This window comes from Solanum pennellii, chromosome 7, assembly GCF_001406875.1.
Source record: "Solanum pennellii chromosome 7, SPENNV200".
Taxonomy (NCBI): Eukaryota; Viridiplantae; Streptophyta; class Magnoliopsida; order Solanales; family Solanaceae; genus Solanum; species Solanum pennellii.
The window spans coordinates 76,475,617-76,494,950 of NC_028643.1; the positions used below are offsets into that span (position 1 = coordinate 76,475,617).

Genomic DNA, 19,334 nt, shown 5'->3' on the forward strand with positions numbered 1-19,334 from the left:
CGATGTATATAGGAGTGTTTGGTACATATTTTTCCTGTTTATGTATTTTTCCTTCCTCTATCTGTATTTTCGCGCTCTTTTTGTATTTGTGTATTTTACTATTGCGGATGAATATAAAAAATAACAAGAGAGAATGAATATTATTAATACAAGAGTGAATATAAATGAAATTATAGAACAAATAATTACAATTCAATGTATTGATGTATTTCTTTTGTTTTGTATACACCAAATGTAGTTATTGATACATCTTAGATCAATATGCACTTATAAATACAAGTGAAATCAGAGTGAACAAATGAATACAATCTGTACAAGCAAAACTAAAGTGAATGCATACAGTTTTCTATTTTTTTGTATCGTTATATATACCTAATATATATTTGTTGATATAATTTTGATACGTAAATAAATACAAGTGAAATTAGATGAATGAATACAATTGATATAAAAAACAAATGAATAAAGTGCAATTAAAATAAAAAAATACCATCTTTTATAATTTTTATTTTATATACATAAATTTTCATAAAACCCAAAATATATTCATTTTTTTAAAAAAAAAATCCCCTCTCTTTTCCTGTTTATATTATTCCTTGACTATTTTTATTTTTTTCTTCATATCCTTTCATTTCTTCTTGACAGAACAAAACTCAGTTAGTTTCTCAAAGTGCCGTTTCCATGGCTATGGGATTTTCTAGAGTCCCCATGCTCCGGCGGTTCCCCGTTTCTTCTCCGGCGCTACCTTATTCTTCATCACTTCAATCCAACCGTAAAATCAACATCTCCGCCTCTCTTTCTAGAACCGAAGAATCTACTTCTTCCCTAATTCAGCATACACCAGTCCGTACCCGGTGGAAGCCAATGTGTCTCTATTTTACTCAAGGTAAGTGCACTAAGGTAATACAGCTCAACCTTCTCATACACACCTCTGTTGTTAGCTTTTCAATTGAGTTCGACATTGATATATTTGTTTTTAGCTTTTCAATTGAGTTCTACATTGATAAATTTGTTTTCGAACTGAATAGATGGATGATCCTATGCATATTAATACGTTTAATCATAATTGCTCGTTGGAGCTTATGCGAAATGCTGCTAGACTTGAGAATTTGAAGCAGCAGGAGTTTGAGTACTTTTTGGTGCTTGATTTGGAGGGTAAAGTTGAGATTCTGGAGTTTCCTGTTCTACTTTTTGATGCTAAAACCATGGATGTGGTTGACTTGTTCCATAGGTCAGTTTACTTAGCTTTAATGTCCTATTAAATGCAATGTCAAGTGTCTTATTTGCTTGAGCTATTATTGGAAGGATGAAATACTTTTGCTAGCATTCCATAGTTATTTATGTATGTCTGTGAAATCACAAATCCAGTTGTAATAATGGCCTGTTGGCTTGGGTACTTTTAAGGACCTATATAGGTTGCATTTTCTTCCGGTAGATAGGATGGAATAGGTTTAGGACTATTTGATGTTATGTGAAGCAGGATAACCTATAGATGGAGAGTAGAACTTCCTGGAATGCACACGTAATCAAATGATCGAAGTGGATTCTTCAATGATAATCTGACTGATAAAATAGTTGTAGAGAAACACAAGCAAGACTGAGGTAGGAAAAGTCATAAAGATACACTTCTGATGCTATTATAACTAATAAATTTGCTTTGGGAGGTCTTTTCTTTGAAAATGAAAATGATAATTGCTAGAGGAGTCAAATGAGAATAACACTGTAAAAGAGTCTACGAAGCTTTTTACAATTTTTTCAGAGGGATGTCACATATACTTTTCAAACTCCCAACTGCAAGGGAGTGATGAGCTTACGTGTGCATTAAAATTTTGCAAGTGAATTTTGCTGCCTGGACAAGTCTTGGTTCACTTAGGAAGCAGGGGAAGAAACCGGAAAGAAGCCATGAGCTGTTAGGGTTTCACAAAATTGAAGGAGGGGGAAGTTTGCCACTTAATAACATAATCTTCTTCTCTAATTGTGTTGCTGATCAGATAAATCTATTGATTTAGTCTGCGACCCATTCTTCGCGTACAACAGGTGGCATAACCCTTTCCTAGAAGGCAGAAGCTCATCCAAGTTTTATTTTATTTTATGTTATGTTGTGTGTATACTGGTAGATTGATATGTATTATAATTTATAGCCACCTTTAACAGGAAGCTGTTCGATGATATCTATCATATCATATTGCTACAACATGAAGTGGAACAAGTTCGTGTAATTGATTATATGGCGTATTAAGGTTTGTTACATGGACGGTGGCATAGGATTGTAAATTGACAAAAATGATTCTTTTAGCATATATACATAAGTTTGTTGAATCCCGCAAGTATAAGAATTCTCCTCTTTAAATCCCCTTGTTTGAATTCCTGTCTCCGCCACTTGTTTGTTAGATTATTGTGTTTAAACATTTTTCACATCAGTGAAAGACTATGTTTCAATGTTGGGAATACAATCTTAATTCTTTCTTTTTTTGGTATTGCTACAGGTTTGTGAGGCCGACAAAAATGCACGAAGAAAGAATAAATCAATATATAGAAGGGAAATATGGAAAGCTAGGAGTTGATCGGTATGATAACTACTACATTAGTTTGAAATACAATTCAGCGCTTGGCACTTTGCATCTTTTGCTTTTATATGAAGAACTGCAGTGTAGTTGTATCACATGGATTTTGTCTCTTATGGGTCTCAATTGTGCGTGCTGAATCTATTATTGGCACTGCTTTACCGTTTTCAAAGTCTTCATTATCTTTCCTTCTTTTCCATGACTACTTTGTGATAGCTTTTTATTATGGCATCAAGGTCACGGGTTCAAATATGAAAGCAGCACAGCATGTATGCTTAGGATAAAGTTGTGGACACATTATCCTCCTACACCCTGTAATGCTCCAATTCTTATAAGCTAGGTTACCGTCTTAATAAGATATATTCACTAGAAAGCTGGCATCAAGGAGTGTAGCTATAGGAAACATACTTGCATGATCTAAACCTGTTGTTAAATCATCAAGATTGCTAAAAGGATTTCTATATTTGGATGTTTTTAGTGAAGGACAATGGTGAGGAAGATAAAAATTGGATCGCTATGCATGCTTAGTTGCTGATAGAAATTAATTCCTATTTGTTCTCGTTAACCATGGAAATACGCATCATTTTTGCAACAGTTGTTAATTCCCGGATCTGACTCTTAATGTTGTTCATTTGCATGTATGTCAATCCATGCAGTGTCTGGCATGATACAGCTATACCATTTGCGGAAGTTATCGAGCAGTTTGAAGTTTGGCTAGGTGAACGCGAGTTGTGGAGAAATGAACTGGGTGGCTGTCTCAATAATGCTGCCTTTGTTACTTGGTGAGTCGTTGCTATGGAAGTATGAAATATTAAATAAATGCTATTGGTTAACTGAAAGTATACTGTTATCTGATATTATAGCTAATGATGCAAAATTTAAATGGGTGAGAAAAGTCATTTGGGTTTGTTGTGTCCTATGTGGATGACTTGGAGTTGCTTATTTCCTAAAAGGTGCTCCAGCTACTTTCTTGTGGTGCATTTGTCACTAACCGGAGAGTTACCCATTTTTAGCTGTACTAGCCGATGTTAGAGCTTCATATTTGGTAGCACGTGTATCTTCATTGTTACTGCACAATTTGCATTACATATTAATTTTAAGGGTATATATCATGAAGTTAAAGATTTGTATTTGATGCCAGCATAACGCTACCTTTAACCCCATCTTTCATATTTGAGTATTTTGAAATTAATATTTTGTATTTATATCCAATGTAAAACATGGAGGGGGTATGACTACTAAGTACTTCTGAGTGACTGAGCTCAATTTGTATATGGCAGTGGGAACTGGGATCTGAAGACTAAAGTTCCCCAGCAGTGCGCCGTAGCAGGGATGAAATTGCCACCATATTTCATGGAATGGATTAATCTGAAGGATGTGTTTCTGAACTTCTACAAGAGGAGGGTGAGTGTGCAAACTTCTAAAAATTCCTCTTCTTTTTTGTATACTTATTGAAATATATAACCGCAAGTATGGCTTTACTTCATTGATGGTAGGCGCCAGGAATGCTCTCAATGATGAGGGAACTCCAAATTCCTTTGTCTGGAAGCCATCACCTTGGAATAGACGATTCAAACAACATAGCAAGAGTAATACACCACATGCTAACTGATGGTGCCCTTTTGCAGCTAACAGCTAAAAGAAACCCCCGTTCTCCTGAGAACGTTGAATTTCTTTTTAAGAATCGCATAGTATAACCACTTCCTGCTAAACCATTATGCAACATCACCGAATGTTCCCAAGCTTCAGTTGAGGTCTGTTGTATTCTGCGAAGCATCACACCAACCCACGCGCCCCGACCCATCCAAGACCAAAAAGGTAAACACAAAAGACTATTTGTGGAGACTTGCATCAGTGTTTGTACATTAATATCATTTCCTTTCAATTGTTAGTGGAGTTCTTAACTTGGAAAATCACAAATCTTTCTTGATTGGTTGGGCACTTGGGCTGGTTCTATGGATTTGTTCTATTCTTTTATACTAATTGTTTCCTCTTTGTTCTTGCAATCATCAAATGTATATGCATGTATTATCATATTTGTTCTTGGTAACAGGGTGGAACAGTTAATTGAGCTAAAAACTAGTTAGAGTTCCTTTTAATCCAAGGCTGCCTCTTGAAGTTGCACTTAAGTACTTAATCAACAGTGATATTATCTGTCCTTTTTCATGTACATAGCTAATAGTATGATTATAACGATTTAGCGTAAAGGGGAGACAAATTTAGATTCTTCTAAGTTTATGGTTTCTAAGTTCTAGAAAAGATAGTTTATTTGATTCTTTCGAACCCAATTTAGACACCACGAAAAAATTCTTTCCTTTTTTCATGTTGTAGAAAACTAAATCCAAATTGAGCTAAAGTTATTTTGTATAGCCTATTCGAAAGTGTAATTTGAAAGTTCCAAGAGTTTTTTGTTGGTTCATTATTTGTTTATTTTTCATTTCCCTATATCTTTGTAAACGTGTTCCTTTTTAGCCGGCAAATGGTATGAGTACCATAGCTTTCCACATTAATTTCTCATTACGTATTTGTACATTTGCAAGAAAAGATTCTGTTCAAATTTTATAACCACGTGCGATAGGATTAAGAAATAATTTTTTCCAAGAAAGTAATAAACATATTCATTATAAAATTAATCTGAAATCTGAATAAATAAATTCTTAAAAGTGTCGTCCAAATCTAAACCAAAACAAAACGTTAACATCTTCAATTCTGAACTTTGCAGAATAATTTAAATTTGTCTTTAATAATCCTTGGGGTTAATTGTACATGATTACATGTCACAAAAAGATTGTCTAAATTTCTCTTTAATCACTATGATATAAACTTTTTCTATCATGTGAGTTTCTTACTCCGAAACATTGAACAAGAAGTAATATTTTCTTTCTTCAATATTTAAAACATTCGATAGATAAGGTCATTGTTCTCTTGCTCTAATTAATCACCTTCATGTTTCAAATCATTAAAACTCGAATAATGAATAATTACCATCATTAAATTAAATAATAATTATCCTTGTCAAACCATTACCTACCATTCTCCTATTAACAAACTCCTAATGCCAAAATAGACTTAAGATGGTGTTCAAATGATTTTTGGTTGGTGATTTTAATTATATGAAACTTTTGTCTTTTTCTAAAAAGATATCGAAGTGAAGTGACGATGGGAGCATAATCTTTAAATTGTGTTTTTATGTGGGTAAAGAAAAATATTTCGCTAATAACAAACTTTAAATGAAGATAGAATGTGATCAAGAAAAATAAAACATGCACAATTTCACAAAGTTTAACAACAGATCTAGATAACATCACATAGTCTGATGACACTAGTTTTCCTCATGAAACAATTTTGCGTGGTGAACTCTTTAATTATTAGAATAAGAATATATCCTAAAAAATATCATAATGATAAAGGTATATTTGACTCGACGATATTAATGACACAAATTTAAATCATTTCACAAACAGTCAAGGGTAGTTTGGACCTTTTCACTTTTATTTTTTGCACACGTGTAATACTTTTAGCCGTTAGTAGCTAAGGATATATTTAAAATGAATCTAATAATGATTACAATATAACTGAGTCGACTGTATTATCGACCCGCTAATTTAGACCATTGCACAAATGTCAGGGTAGTTTGGTCTTTTCCCCTTTTATTTTTATTAGAAACACTCTTACGCGTTAGAACATTTTTATATGTTAGTGAATAACAATATATTTAAATAAATAACGGTATAACTCAACTATCTTAATAACACCCAAATTTAAACGATTTTAAAAAAAAAGCAAGGGTAATTTGGTCATATTCACTTTTATTTTTGTTAGTGGCTCTCTCCTACCCTCCCTATTACTTGAAAAAACTTTCCGTAATTGTGGAAAAAAAAATTGAAACTCGACACCCTTTATATACGAAAAGAAAATCTATTTGGCGGTAACGTTTGGTGCGAAATACCAATAAAATTTGCAAAATCACTCTGTTTTATATAACACACGCGCATCAGCTAAGAGCGTTGTATACACTTTCACAAATCAACTCTAACAAAAACCACCTACTGTACGTGATATCCACGTTCGATTAACGCGCGTGTATATAAAGTGATTTATCTCACTACGCTTTCAAGTGAGAACCCTTTCTTCTATATACCTCCGCCCCCAGTCTTCGTTTTGTTTTCGTTTTCACCACAGCGAAACTCAGAGAAATTTCAGCGAAAAAAGAGAAAAATCATTGAGAGAAATGGAGCAAACGAAACCCTAATCGGAAGAGTAAGAAGGAGAATCGATGATTTTCAAGTGTTTTTCGGTTGGTATTGTGGTTTTTGATCAATCAATCGAAGGTTAGTTGTATTGTTTTTGCTAATTTATGTTTTTTCAGAGGTTTAATTGAAGAAAAAACGAGGAGATTTGATTGTCATTGGTGTTTATTGGATGATATTAGATAGGGATTTTGATTTGATTGTTGAAACGAGGATATATTGTTATATAGGTGTAGAGACTGTTAAATTAACGTAAAGATATATATTAGGAGGTTGGTGGTTGTTTTTGTCATGCGATTTTCGCGGATAGCGTCGGTTGAGAGGAGTAGGTCGGATACGAAATTGGTGTATTCTAGGGCTAGGAAGAAACATAAAAGACTAGATGAAGTTTGTGAAGAAACGTATAATCAGAACCATAATGGTGTTGATAAAGTTGAAACGAGTGAGTGGAATGGTGAGGAGAGTGAGGTTGAGCTACGGAGGAGCTCTAGGGTTAGAAAAGCTCCTGTTGTGCTTGATGCATCGCCTCATCCTGCGAGGAAGCGCCAGAAGATTGATAGTAGTGGGGTAAGAAGTAGTAGCAGGTTGGAGAAAGGAGATATGGTGAAGGTGGAGTCACCTTGTTCAACTTCCAACCATTTGGAAGAAGGCACTAGTGCTTGGGGATTGAGATTGAGAGCTAGGAGTAAGAGAATGAATAATAGAGTGAGGAATAGTGTGGGTTCGTCTCCGGTAGGTAAAAGGAAGATTTTTCAGGATGTTGACGAGCTGAAGGAAGAAACAGAGTTAGAGGTTGGAGAGTTGGATAAAGAAGAAGATAGTGAATGTGAAAAGTCAACTATAGTTAAGTCGAAGAGACCTGGAAGAATAAAAGCTTCAAATGTAAGGGTTACTGAGCAGCAAGAAACTGGTACATGTGGTGGTGTGGAGGATGGTAAGATGATAGACCAGGAGGAGCTGCTACATGTGAGGGATGAAACAGATGACAGCATTTCAACAACTAGATTTAAGGAGGGGGTTGAGGATGGCAATGTGGCATTGCCGTTAGATAATGAAGACAAGGCTCAGTTAGAGACTTGTGTAGAGCCAGAAGAATGCCACACGGCTGACCAGGTGAGTATGCTGGAACAGGATTTGCAAAGAAGAAATGAAATGAGTGTTGGGGTGAATGACCAAAAGGATGGTGTGGAAGGTGGTTTACTTCCTAATGATGAAAAAGATGAAGGCACAGAGAAAGAAGCTCAAGATGAAGTTGACAGAGTTGATTTTGCCCAGGAAAAAGATGGAGGCACAGAGAAACAAGCTGAAGTTGAAGTTGACAGGGTTGATTATGCCCAGGAAAAAGATGAAGGTGTTTTTAGTGATAAAGCTCTGGAAATGGAGAAGGTGGTCAAGAAAGAATGTGCTTCTGATAATAATTTGAGAAAGCGGCGAATAAGAGAGGGAAGACATTGTGGTTTGTGTGGAGGAGGTACTGATGGTAAACCTCCAAAAAAGCTAGTTTATGGGGCTGCCAGTGATGATGAAGAACGCAGTGGGTCCTCTGCTTCTGATGAACCTAACTATGACATGTGGGATGGATTTGGTGATGAACCAGGCTGGCTTGGGCGCCTCTTGGGGCCCATAAATGATCGATATGGTATAGCTGGGATTTGGGTGCATCAGCAATGTGCTGTGTGGAGCCCAGAGGTATGATGCGTCTCCCTTCTCAATTGCATTTTCCTTGATCTATGTCTTCAAATTTAATAATTATTGAAATTAGACTGCCTACTCCAACTGGGCATACTAGAAAATAAGATCAAGCATTTCCATTTTTTGTTTCAGAAAGAAGAATGAACATGCATTTCCTTTTCAATATTTCTTATTCCTTTTGAGAAAAAAGTTAGTAGTTAATTTTTTGGAAGAGATGATTTGAAACAAGTGCAATAGGCATGTCTTCTCAAGGAAGGATAAGGTTTTTTGAACTATTATAACTGTTGCTCTTAGCATGGATGAGGAGTTAATTATCAGTTCCATGGCATACTTGAGACAATTTTAGCAGTTGTGTGGTTTTGAATCTTTTTCTCAATAGATTATCTTTTCATAAATATTTGTGTCCAAAAAGATAGGAATGAATATTGAAAATAGCCAACCCCAACTAGCTATGGACCAAGGCATAGTTGATTGATGATTTTTCTCCATTACTGCTCAATGGTGTGTTTAAAAAGTTATTAGGCCTTGCTATTATCATCTGTGGGATGCATTGTGATGGATATACTAGTATAAAGTAAGCAACAGACTGAACTGTTTGATTTCAGTTTCTATTGGTATATGGCATTCATAGAATTTCATACTATCTGGATTCTTTTCCTGATTGGGCACTCAATTTTTCAAGTCATAGTTTCATGGGCAAGGATCCAATACATCTTCTACTTGTGCTCTCAGGTTTATTTTGCTGGCTTGGGATGCTTGAAAAACGTTAGAGCAGCACTCTGCAGGGGAAGGGTCTTAAAATGCAGCCGCTGTGGAAGGCCTGGGGCAACAATTGGTTGCCGTGTTGATAGATGTCCCAAAACTTATCACCTGGTTAGTTTAAATTTGCTGAATCATTTCATACTTCAAAAACTCAGCATAGACCACCATTGGTATTTACTTACTTTTTGGTCATTGCTTTTTTTATTGTATCTGTATATCTTGATTACCTCACTTTTTGTCTTTGTAATATTATCTTTTGACTAAGCATGTGTTAATTTTTGCAGCCTTGTGCACGGGCAAATGGCTGCATCTTTGACCATCGTAAATTTCTCATTGCCTGTACAGATCACCGACATCTCTTCCAACCATATGGAAGTAATTATTTGCAACGTATAAAGAAATTGAAAGCTAGAAAAATGAAGTTTGAGCTGAGGAAGTTGTCAAATGATGCATTGCGCAAGGATGTTGATGCAGAGGAAAAATGGTTAGAGAACTGTGGAGAGGATGAGGAGTTTTTGAAACGTGAAAGCAAAAGACTTCATCGAGATCTATTGAGAATTGCGCCTGTATATATTGGAGGTTCAAACTCCGATGCTGGTGTACAATTTCAGGGTTGGGACTCTGTTGCCGGGCTCCAAGATGTCATCCAATGTATGAAAGAGGTTGTCATCTTACCACTTTTGTATCCTGAGCTCTTTAGTTCTCTGGGGCTTACACCTCCTAGAGGAGTTCTTTTGCACGGATATCCTGGGACAGGTAAAACTTTGATAGTACGGGCACTGATTGGTTCATGTGCACGCGGCGATAAACGAATAGCATATTTTGCTCGTAAAGGGGCAGATTGTTTGGGGAAGTATGTCGGGGATGCTGAGCGTCAGCTAAGACTTCTTTTTCAGGTAGCCGAGAAATCTCAACCTTCTGTCATATTCTTCGATGAAATAGATGGTTTGGCACCTTGCCGTGGTAGGCAGCAAGACCAGACACATAGTTCAGTCGTGTCCACTTTGCTTGCTCTAATGGATGGTTTAAAATCTAGAGGTTCAGTTGTAGTAATAGGTGCCACAAATCGTCCGGATGCTGTTGATCCCGCATTAAGGCGTCCGGGTAGGTTTGATCGTGAGATTTATTTTCCACTTCCATCTGTTAAGGACAGAGAATCTATTCTTTCATTGCATACAAAGAAATGGCCTAAGCCAGTGTCTGGACCAGTACTCAAGTGGATAGCTAGCAAGACAGTGGGCTTTGCTGGTGCTGATTTGCAGGCTCTGTGTACTCAGGCTGCCATAATTGCTCTAAAAAGGAGCTTTCCCTTGCATAAGCGACTCTCTGCAGTTGTGAAGGTGCCCAATGCTTCATGTCCCCCTCTTCCCAATTTTAAGGTGGAGGAGAGGGATTGGGTAGAGGCTCTTACATGTGCACCACCTCCATGTTCACGTCGAGAAGCTGGAATGGCTGCAAATGACGTGGTTTCAGCACCTCTACACACTTTTCTTGTTCCATGTCTGCTGCAACCTCTTAGTAGATTGATTGTATCCCTTTATCTGGACGAACGCCTCTGGTTGCCGCCTCTACTCTTCAAAGCTGCTGAATTTGTAAAAGATGTTGTTCTTTCTGCAATGGTTGAGAAGAAATTACCAAGCAATAATTGGCAGTCCTATGTTAATGATTTGCTTCAAGAACCAGATGTTATCAGTCAGATTGAGAATCACTTTGTACGTGCTAACATTCTGGATGGAGATGCTAATATTGGTGGTTTTGATGCTGTTGATGATGGCATTGTTCATGGTCTCTCTAATTCTCAACCATCAAAATTGCAGTTGGCAGGGGCTCGGCCTGAATTGTTGAAGAATATCTTTCATATGGCCGGAAACAAATCGGGATTTAGAATACTAATTTCTGGAAACCCAAGATCTGGCCAAAGGCATCTTGCTTCCTCTCTTCTTCATTGTTTTGTTGGTAATGTTGATGTCCAGAAGGTGGATTTGGCTACTATTTCTCAAGAAGGACATGGAGACATCATTCAGGGGTTGACGCAGATACTGAGTATGTTCCTTCTCTGTTTTATTTATGTCATCTTAGTGGCTCAAAGTGCTTACTTGAAGTACAAACGTCTACTGAACTTGCCTTTGTGAGTTCGGGATACCTTGTCTCCAAGTTTTGATATCAGTTCTCAAAGTATTTCTATTCCCAACAACTCAGTTCCATTCTAAAGAGAGATTCCTTATTAATGGACTCCATCTTGTGAAAGTTTCCCTTCTACCTTATCTTCCGAACTTGTTAGCACCATAGGTTTGCAACATCTTAGTACCTTCACCATATTATTCTGATTAAATGTGCTTGCAATCAAAAATCATGTGAAAAGTATTTGAAAATGAGGTACTTATAACTGTTCTGTATTGTTTCAATGAGTGCCATGCAGAAATTGTGGTGAGTATAGTTATCATGGTTGAATGTGATTGTAACAAATAACATGTAGCACGTCTTATATCTTGTGAGCGGAAGATTGTACAGAAGAAATTTGATCTCACAACATGGGAACATCCCTGGACCTTGGAAACAAATATGGAAATCTAAATATCCCTACCAAGATTAAGGGTTTCACATGGAAGGTTTGTAGAAGAGCATGTCTCACTCAGGAGAAACTAAAAAAAAAAAGGTTTTGAGATTGTCTCAAGGTGCTTCTTTTGCAAGGAAAAGGAGGAAACAAATAGCCATTTGTTCCTCCATTGTAGAGTGACTTCTTAGGTGTGGCATATGCTTCTTAATCACATCCAAAAACCATGGGTGATGCCTGAGCATACGGCAGATTTTCTAACCTGCTGGATGAGAAGAGGTGGGAGTAAAAAACAGAAAAAATGGTGGAGCCTAGTCCCTTCTTGCACATGGTGGTCAGTCTGGAAGGAAAGAAACAATAGATGTTTTGAGAATATTACTAATCCAATACAGAAAGTAAAAGAAAACTGCATTAATACTTTATATCTTTGGTGTAAAGAAGAGGGTATAGATGAGGTTGAACAGCCAGTAGACTTCTTAGACTATCTGTAATTATGATTACTTGCACTGTAATTTTTTTGATGGTTGACAGCATACCCACATTGCTGAAGAATATAACTTTACCTTGCTCAAAAAAAAATAAATCTTGTGAGCCAAATAAATCTGCATAAAGTTTTTATAATCATTGTGATGAAGGTGCTTTAGCTTTTTTTTCTCTCTCATTGGTCTTTTCGAGGGTGCTAAATGGTCATTTGTGTACATAGCCTTTTCTTAAAAGAAAGGTTATTTGTGGGCACGAAAGGCCCCTGAAACTATGCTAGTATGCTTGAGGGATTACTTGTTTTAAAATTGATTCATTACATTTTGAACATCTTACTGAAGCAGTAAATTTGTATCTCTTGTGCAGTGAGATGTGCTAGTGTGGAGAAGTGCATGATATTTATGCCGAGAGTTGATTTATGGGCCATGGAGACATCTGACCTAGTCTGTCAAGATGATGGTTCCTCTTTAGTAAACCCTGAATCATTAGGCAAGGACAAGGAAAGGAGCTTTAACCATAGTGCTGAGCAGGCTGGAGATGCTCTCAAAAGAGCCTCCTATCTGTGGAGCTCCTTTGTTGAGCAAGTGGAAAGTATATGCATGGCCACATCCGTGATGCTTCTGGTATGTGCCTTTTGTCCTTAAATTTGCCTTGGGCCCTTTATATCTTTCTGAATATTATGTTAAAGGAATACACCTTGATGTGGAAACAAGAAAGCCGCATGTGGCATACAATATGATTCTCTTCAATTTTAATTCTTTTAATTAGACAATCCTAGATTGTGCAATTACTTTACAACAAAAGAACTCAATCTTTTGCACCCCACGCCCTTTTCCTGTTTTCCTTAAACAGGCTACATCTGATGTACCATTGGAAGCACTCCCTATTAGAGTGAGGCAGTTCTTTAAAAGTCAGGCGTTGAACAACAGTATCCTATTTCCCTTGGAGGATTCAGTTTCTAGATTTTCTGAGCAGCTTGATAGAAATTTTGATGAAGAATGTCTGATTGATTCCTCAGCCGCTAAGTTGTCAAAAGATTTAGCTCAGCACTTCATTCAGCTGATTCATCGTACAAACCATGTCCACTTGCAGACATGCAATGATGAAGCTAGTGATAAATCTGAGGGTGATGCTGCCATAGAATGTCAGAGGTCAGATCTTAGATCAACCATTGAGCCTGTGAATAAACAATGTCCACTTCCTACTTCTGCAATAGCCAACAGTAGAAATGTAAAAGGGAAATCAAACTTGATGTTAGCAATTACCACATTTGGCTATCAAATTCTGCGATATCCTCATTTTGCTGAACTTTGCTGGTTTACATCCAAATTAAGAGAAGGTCCTTGTGTTGACATAAATGGACCTTTGAAGGGTTGGCCGTTCAATTCTTGTGTCATTCGTCCTGTTATCTCAATAGGAAATGTTACCCTTCCACTCAACAATAATAAAGGCAAAGAGAAATACTGTATGGTGCGAGGCCTGATAGCCATTGGATTGTTGGCATACAGAGGCAAATATTCATCCGTCAGAGAAGTTTCTGCAGAGGTTCGAAAAGTTCTTGAGCTTCTGGTTGAACAGATCAATGATAAAATTCGGAATGGGAGGGATAGATATCAATTTGTTCGTCTTTTATCCCAAATAGCTTATCTCGATGACGTGGTTAATAGCTGGGTTTATTCGTTGCAGAGGTAAGTTTTGCTCTAGCTGTAGTTCATGTACAGTTTTCTTTGGTTTCTTATTGCCAGCCTTACATCTAATGTAAATGGCTTTACTTTCAGTTTAGGGGGAGAGACTCAACTTGCAGAGGCAAACACAAAGATTAGTTGTGCTGGTCTTCCAGAAAGCGCTGATGCTCCTGAGAATACACCTCTGAGGGAGGGAGGTTGCAAGCCAGAAGAATTTCTTGACAAAGCGGAGACGTTGGAAACATGTCATCCAGAACTAACTGCTGAAAATTGTACGCCTGCTAATCCTGAAGCATATGGTGTTTCTAATTTTCCAGATATTGGAGCTGTAGAACGTGAGCCTCCCCACTTGGTGGCTGTAAACCATTCTGTCCCTTCTAGGCAAGTTACTAGTTCTGTGCACAGTGTTCTTAATGATAATTCATGCATGCCAGATGATACTGACAAACATTTAGGAAATATTGGAGATTGTGTATTAAAGAGACAATCTAATGGGCTCATTCAAGAGGATGGTAGTAATCATTCCAGGGACGGGCGTGGCATTGATGAGCACTCTAGTTATACGTTGAGTTCCAACTCAAATGGCAGATTGTCCACTCCGAACAACCTTCAAATTGGAGATAGCAACCAAAAGTCTGTTGGCAATAGCTTAGGTCTTGAATGTTCAAATATATCTTCCAATGTTTCTATTGATTCTAGCATAGTGTGTTTATATCGGTGCTGTCCTCAGTGCCTGCTGAACCTTCAGCGCACCTTGAAAAAAATGCTTTCCTACGAGTGGGGACTTAAAAAGGCCGAGTTTATAGTGGAGGATGCTTATGACTTTCTGGCCTCGTTAGCTGCAAATCTTCATTCAGCTTTGAGGGTATGGTTGTTGGCTGATGATTCAACTTCGTTTGATGAGAAGCGAGTACAAGAAAGGTACGGTGAATCATCTGAATGCAAGAAAACTAACTTTTGTGAATGTAGAAACTTAGAGAACAGGTTAATCAAGCTGATAGAATGCAACTGCCATTTGAAAAGCAGTGACCAAACTGAGAAATGCAAATCTTCTCAGAATTTGTCTCAGGAGTTTATATTTAGAGATGGTGTACTGACCAATTTAGATGAGAAGGATGTCTCTACTCATTGTAAATTTGAGACTTTGTGCCTTTGTTCTCTTGTAGACTGGATAGAAATGAGAAAAAAAAACACTTGATTTATTTTATTGGCGTATGCCGGAATTTTTTTTTGTTAATTGCAATGTAATAGTGGAAGTTGAACTCCGAGATGTAAAAATCAAAATTTTGGCTTTCTATTTCAGTTTAATTTTTTTTTAATCTTCAACGTTCACAGTGGCTCGACTCTTTGTTGCGTCTATTTTCTGTTTCTATAACTGCTGATGCAATTGAGGTGCTGGATGCGTTGTTGTTAACTTATAGTTCACCCAAGTTTCTGAACTAATTGTTGTTGAGCTTTGAGAGGCTCTATTTTTGGGAGCTGTAATCCTTCCATCTCAATCTAACATCGTATATTTATTTTGGAACGTCTCAAATTTACCTGCTATCTTTTCACCAACACAATTATCGAGTAGGTCACATTGTCATGAGAGAAAAATTTAAAATTGTCCATTTGCAATTTATACAAGTATGCACAAGTTGGTCATTTTCAAGGAATTTCAAAATATTCATGTCCCCTTCTTGGGAAAGAGAATCAAAATAACTTCCAAAAGATTAAAACAAGGCTTTCTTTTTCCACAGAAAACATAAGCTGTTCATGAGTAGAACCCTGAATATTTAGATATCTAGATTCAAGAGGGTCCATCAGGGCCTCAAAACCCTCAATTATCTTCATCTTCATCTTCATCCAGCGCAGTAAAATCTTCTATCCCATCAGGTCTAGCATTTTGCTTATTCATAGAGCGGACTTCATCAATTTCTATAAGTAAGAAAGGGTCACATAACACCCTCTGCGCCTTCAGAATTTTCGGACAACCTGAAAGAACAGAAAATTAACTTGCATTTAGTTATTGAATGAATAGGAACCCAGTTTTGTTAGGAAAAACACAACTACCTGCAACGGGACATTGGCCACGTGTGCTTTTGGACTTCTTCATGTACTGCATGATAGCCTTCTTATCGTATATATGCTTGCAGTCCATGCTGCAAGGAACAAAATATGAAAACCATATATTTAAAGGAACATGCGGAAAGGAAATTTCTAAGACAAATTTTAATCAGCCTGTACATACAGAATTACTGGGTAAAAAGTAGAAAACTAAGAATGTGACCAAAAAAAAAAGAAAAAGAAGAGGAGGTGTGCAAAACTCTGAGATGGGGAGAAGAGGAAATATAAGGAAACATTCCCGCACTCTTAACAGAATTGATGTGCCTTAATTACCGATGTGCATTACAACTTAATAACTGAAAGAAACTATAATAAAACCAATTGTTGGGGTCAACAGTTCAATTGAGAGTTAGTTACAATATAGTGATAAAAAGCCTCATTTGAGACAGAAGGAGTGTAGTGGTGTACTGGATTGAGGTTATAGCATCTGAACCAAGAATACACAGAGCAATGAACCTTAGTGGCAAGTGGGAGAATAGATCATATCAAATATATATATGCAAATGTAAATCACTTACATGGGTAACTATCTACAAATGCTCATGTCTAAAGCACCCTCTCCAATGGAAACCTAGATATGTATGAAATTGAAGAAAGATATTCACTATACCTACGAACTGGTTCAACAAGTTCAATAACGGGCTTTCCACTTAATGGGCAAGTCACATTCAGAAGGTTGCACTGTGTACTGGTCATTACAATGTCCTCCTGCTCGTCACCTGGCATTGGCTGTCCTTCGTGATGAACATGCTGCAGAAGAAAAAAAGAGCTCAATTACCCATAGGAGGTTACTCAACAGAGCCCCTAAATAATATAACGGACAAATTAAATTTAGAATAAAAATTAATCAAAACTATAAATGGAGATTCTAAATGGAAATAGTCATCCAGTGGACATAGTTAAATGGAGAAAGCACATGGTAGCATTAAAGAGGAAAACGCCTCCCCTTTTGCTTGGACCATCCCTCTCTTCTTTATTATTATTTTTTCTTTCATCTTCTTTACCGCTCTTTTCTCTTTTTCGCTTTTCTTTGTTGTTTTTTTCAGCACAGGAGGGTTGAGTTATCTTCTCAGTGCTCTTGATCAATACAACTAAGATTGCTTTTCTTCCAAACAAGAATGCAAAAAGTTGTACAACTAACAAGAAAAACATACCCAGACGGCTTCCCGGAATTTTCTCAACAAAGACTGGTTCTGAGTGTGAGACGATGATCTAGCCTTTGATTTTGCAATTTCTTCGTCAAACTTCTTCTTAAAATTCGTTGGCTGCACGCATATAATTGAAATCTTAACAGTCCAAGCTGAGCAGCAGAAGACCAATATATATAATTAAAACGAAAGGTCACCTCTGGCCCAGGCTCTAATGTATCACCTATAGACTGAATTGCCTCAGATAGATGCATGCACTCATCGGATGCTGCCAACAACTGAACAACACCATCTTCAAGATCTTTTACCTGCAACAGAATAAGCCAAACTCATTTACATTCCATCAAGAAAGAAATTGTATGGTTCCTGATAATATTGAACAATATTTGGATCAGTTTTTAACTGGTTAACATCAACAATTTAACAGGATAACACATCGTCTGCTAGCTACCAACATATAATTCACCTAAACATTTTGAGGAAACTAACCTTATGTGTTCTATCATCAGTCATTACATTCTGATAGGTGGAATCGAGTACTATCAAGCCAGTTTATTCTTCAATTAGTCAGGATATTTATAACCTTCAAATAGCTTCATTGAACCGGTATTTTGTTCAATTTCTGACTAGAGGTTCAGTTCCTATTGCAGATTACACTGGTACCAAAAGTCAAAAGAAACACAATGGACTATGTACATGATTATTCTAACAAAGCTTCAAAATTGGGTAGTATTTCTAGAAATTTACCCCCTCGTCCATAAAGAATGTGTAAGCACCTCAAATTTTTGGTGTGAATTCAAACATACATTTCTTAACTTCTTTAAAATTATATTAGTAAAAAACACTACATAGAGACTATTATGAACTATGCAGTCAAAAGAAATATTGCATCAACTCCCCAATAGCAATATTACCATTTCTTCTGAAGAAAAGCTTGTCTACTACATTATTTTGAAAAGCTTTTTGTGAACCTAAACTTGGTTATTTGACAAGCACATCAAGTTAAAGCAAAACAGTTTGGAATTGGGACGGACAGAAGAAGATAAAGTACAAATTACCAAAACCACTATTCCCTCTATCCCAATTTATGAGACACTTTTCCTTTTAGTCCATCCGAAAAAGAATGTCACCTTTCTATAATAAAAAACAATTTAACTTAACCCTTCGTGATTGATTCATAGTCACACTAATGGTCAACGAGTATTTTAAACCACAAATTTCAAAAGTCTAAGTCAAAACCGTATAAATTGAAACAAAGGGAGCACAAACTGAGATAATTATAAGCATTCAAACTAACCAATGTAAAAGTAAAAAATTAAGGTGAGATTCAAGTTCAATACTACATATATTGCTCACATAGCACTGATTACAAAAGAAATATTTAAGAACAAAAAGAATTGAACATATAGCTAGGGTTTATCATGAAGTACCATTTGGGTTCTCTCATCTCTCTCCAAGTGGACCGCAATATCTTTCATCATAGTCACAGACTTCCTAATTTCCTGCAATAGAAAACGAAAGCAATCCGATTCAGAACGAAAAAAATTGAAATTTAAAGTTTAATTTCAGAAGTTGCGAGAACAAGCATGATACAAGGATGAGGGATTGACTGTCGGAGTACAGCGCCGATGTATGAGATCTGATCCTTCCGGCAGCTACGCCGCTGCCTGCGCCGGACGTCGACGCCATTCTGAGTATCTTACGGCGTCGTTTGAACTCAAACACTAGCTTTTATTTGTTCCTTTTTTTTCTTCTGAAATTTGGAGGGAAAAGTGACCTTTTTGTAGTAGAAGCGCGAGGGCAGAAAGCAATTTTATAAAAATACATATTTAGGCATAAACTTTGCATATGCTACAATGAGGCCCTGAGAGTTCCATTTATGATGTTTCATCCCTCAAATCATCATTTATGACGTGCGAATAAAATTTCACATTAAAAGTTAATAAGAAAAACATACATATAAAATATGGAGCTATTCTTAGTTTTGGTAAGGTCTATTGAGAAAATTTAGTAGACTTGAGAATATATAATGAGAATATTTTTGGATTGATTTAACTCATTCATTAATATCAAAGTTAATAATTCATTAAGAC

General features: G+C 36.7%; 3 protein-coding genes across 4 annotated transcripts; 2 read left to right on the forward strand and 1 right to left on the reverse strand.

Moving 5' to 3' along the window:
• The first annotated feature begins 609 nt into the window (after positions 1 to 609).
• On the forward strand, positions 610 to 4,663 carry LOC107024190 (uncharacterized exonuclease domain-containing protein At3g15140). The gene is made up of 6 exons (XM_015225109.2): positions 610 to 900; positions 1,029 to 1,231; positions 2,487 to 2,567; positions 3,221 to 3,346; positions 3,845 to 3,968; positions 4,061 to 4,663. The coding sequence occupies exons 1-6, from the start codon at positions 682 to 684 to the stop codon at positions 4,259 to 4,261; spliced, it is 954 nt and encodes a 317-aa protein (XP_015080595.1). The 5' UTR covers positions 610 to 681; the 3' UTR covers positions 4,262 to 4,663.
• Positions 4,664 to 6,552: 1,889 nt separating this feature from the next.
• On the forward strand, positions 6,553 to 15,303 carry LOC107026037. 2 transcript variants are annotated; one of them, XM_027918298.1, is made up of 6 exons: positions 6,553 to 8,503; positions 9,239 to 9,379; positions 9,553 to 11,311; positions 12,669 to 12,925; positions 13,155 to 13,990; positions 14,086 to 14,262. In XM_027918298.1, the coding sequence occupies exons 1-6, from the start codon at positions 7,106 to 7,108 to the stop codon at positions 14,123 to 14,125; spliced, it is 4,431 nt and encodes a 1,476-aa protein (XP_027774099.1). In that variant the 5' UTR covers positions 6,553 to 7,105; the 3' UTR covers positions 14,126 to 14,262. The 2 variants fall into 2 exon arrangements, with proteins under 2 accessions (XP_027774099.1, XP_015082352.1); XM_015226866.2 differs by having other exon boundaries at positions 6,562 to 8,503; positions 14,081 to 15,303.
• Positions 15,304 to 15,572: 269 nt separating this feature from the next.
• On the reverse strand, positions 15,573 to 18,990 carry LOC107024476 (E3 SUMO-protein ligase MMS21). The gene is made up of 7 exons (XM_015225462.2): positions 18,835 to 18,990; positions 18,672 to 18,743; positions 17,439 to 17,549; positions 17,248 to 17,358; positions 16,704 to 16,843; positions 16,040 to 16,128; positions 15,573 to 15,961 (listed from the first exon to the last, which is right to left on the reverse strand). The coding sequence occupies exons 1-7, from the start codon at positions 18,928 to 18,930 to the stop codon at positions 15,807 to 15,809; spliced, it is 774 nt and encodes a 257-aa protein (XP_015080948.1). The 5' UTR covers positions 18,931 to 18,990; the 3' UTR covers positions 15,573 to 15,806.
• Between the last annotated feature and the right edge of the window lie 344 nt (positions 18,991 to 19,334).

What these genes read in the sequence shown, in the direction of transcription:
- LOC107024190 (XM_015225109.2), top strand. Translation starts at nt 682, where the DNA reads ATGGCTATGGGATTTTCTAGAGTCCCCATGCTCCGGCGGTTCCCCGTT. An exon ending in CTCAAGGTAAGTGCACTAAG is followed by an intron (nt 901 to 1,028) that starts GTAATACAGCTC and finishes CGAACTGAATAG; the next exon opens with ATGGATGATCCTATGCATAT. An exon ending in GTGGTTGACTTGTTCCATAG is followed by an intron (nt 1,232 to 2,486) that starts GTCAGTTTACTT and finishes GTATTGCTACAG; the next exon opens with GTTTGTGAGGCCGACAAAAA.
- LOC107026037 (XM_015226866.2), top strand. Translation starts at nt 7,106, where the DNA reads ATGCGATTTTCGCGGATAGCGTCGGTTGAGAGGAGTAGGTCGGATACG. An exon ending in GTGCTGTGTGGAGCCCAGAG is followed by an intron (nt 8,504 to 9,238) that starts GTATGATGCGTC and finishes TTGTGCTCTCAG; the next exon opens with GTTTATTTTGCTGGCTTGGG. An exon ending in TGGGTTTATTCGTTGCAGAG is followed by an intron (nt 13,991 to 14,080) that starts GTAAGTTTTGCT and finishes CTTTACTTTCAG; the next exon opens with TTTAGGGGGAGAGACTCAAC.
- LOC107024476 (XM_015225462.2), bottom strand. Translation starts at nt 18,930, where the DNA reads ATGGCGTCGACGTCCGGCGCAGGCAGCGGCGTAGCTGCCGGAAGGATC. An exon ending in ACAGTCAATCCCTCATCCTT is followed by an intron (nt 18,744 to 18,834) that starts GTATCATGCTTG and finishes TTTCTATTGCAG; the next exon opens with GAAATTAGGAAGTCTGTGAC. An exon ending in TGGCCAATGTCCCGTTGCAG is followed by an intron (nt 15,962 to 16,039) that starts GTAGTTGTGTTT and finishes CTGTTCTTTCAG; the next exon opens with GTTGTCCGAAAATTCTGAAG.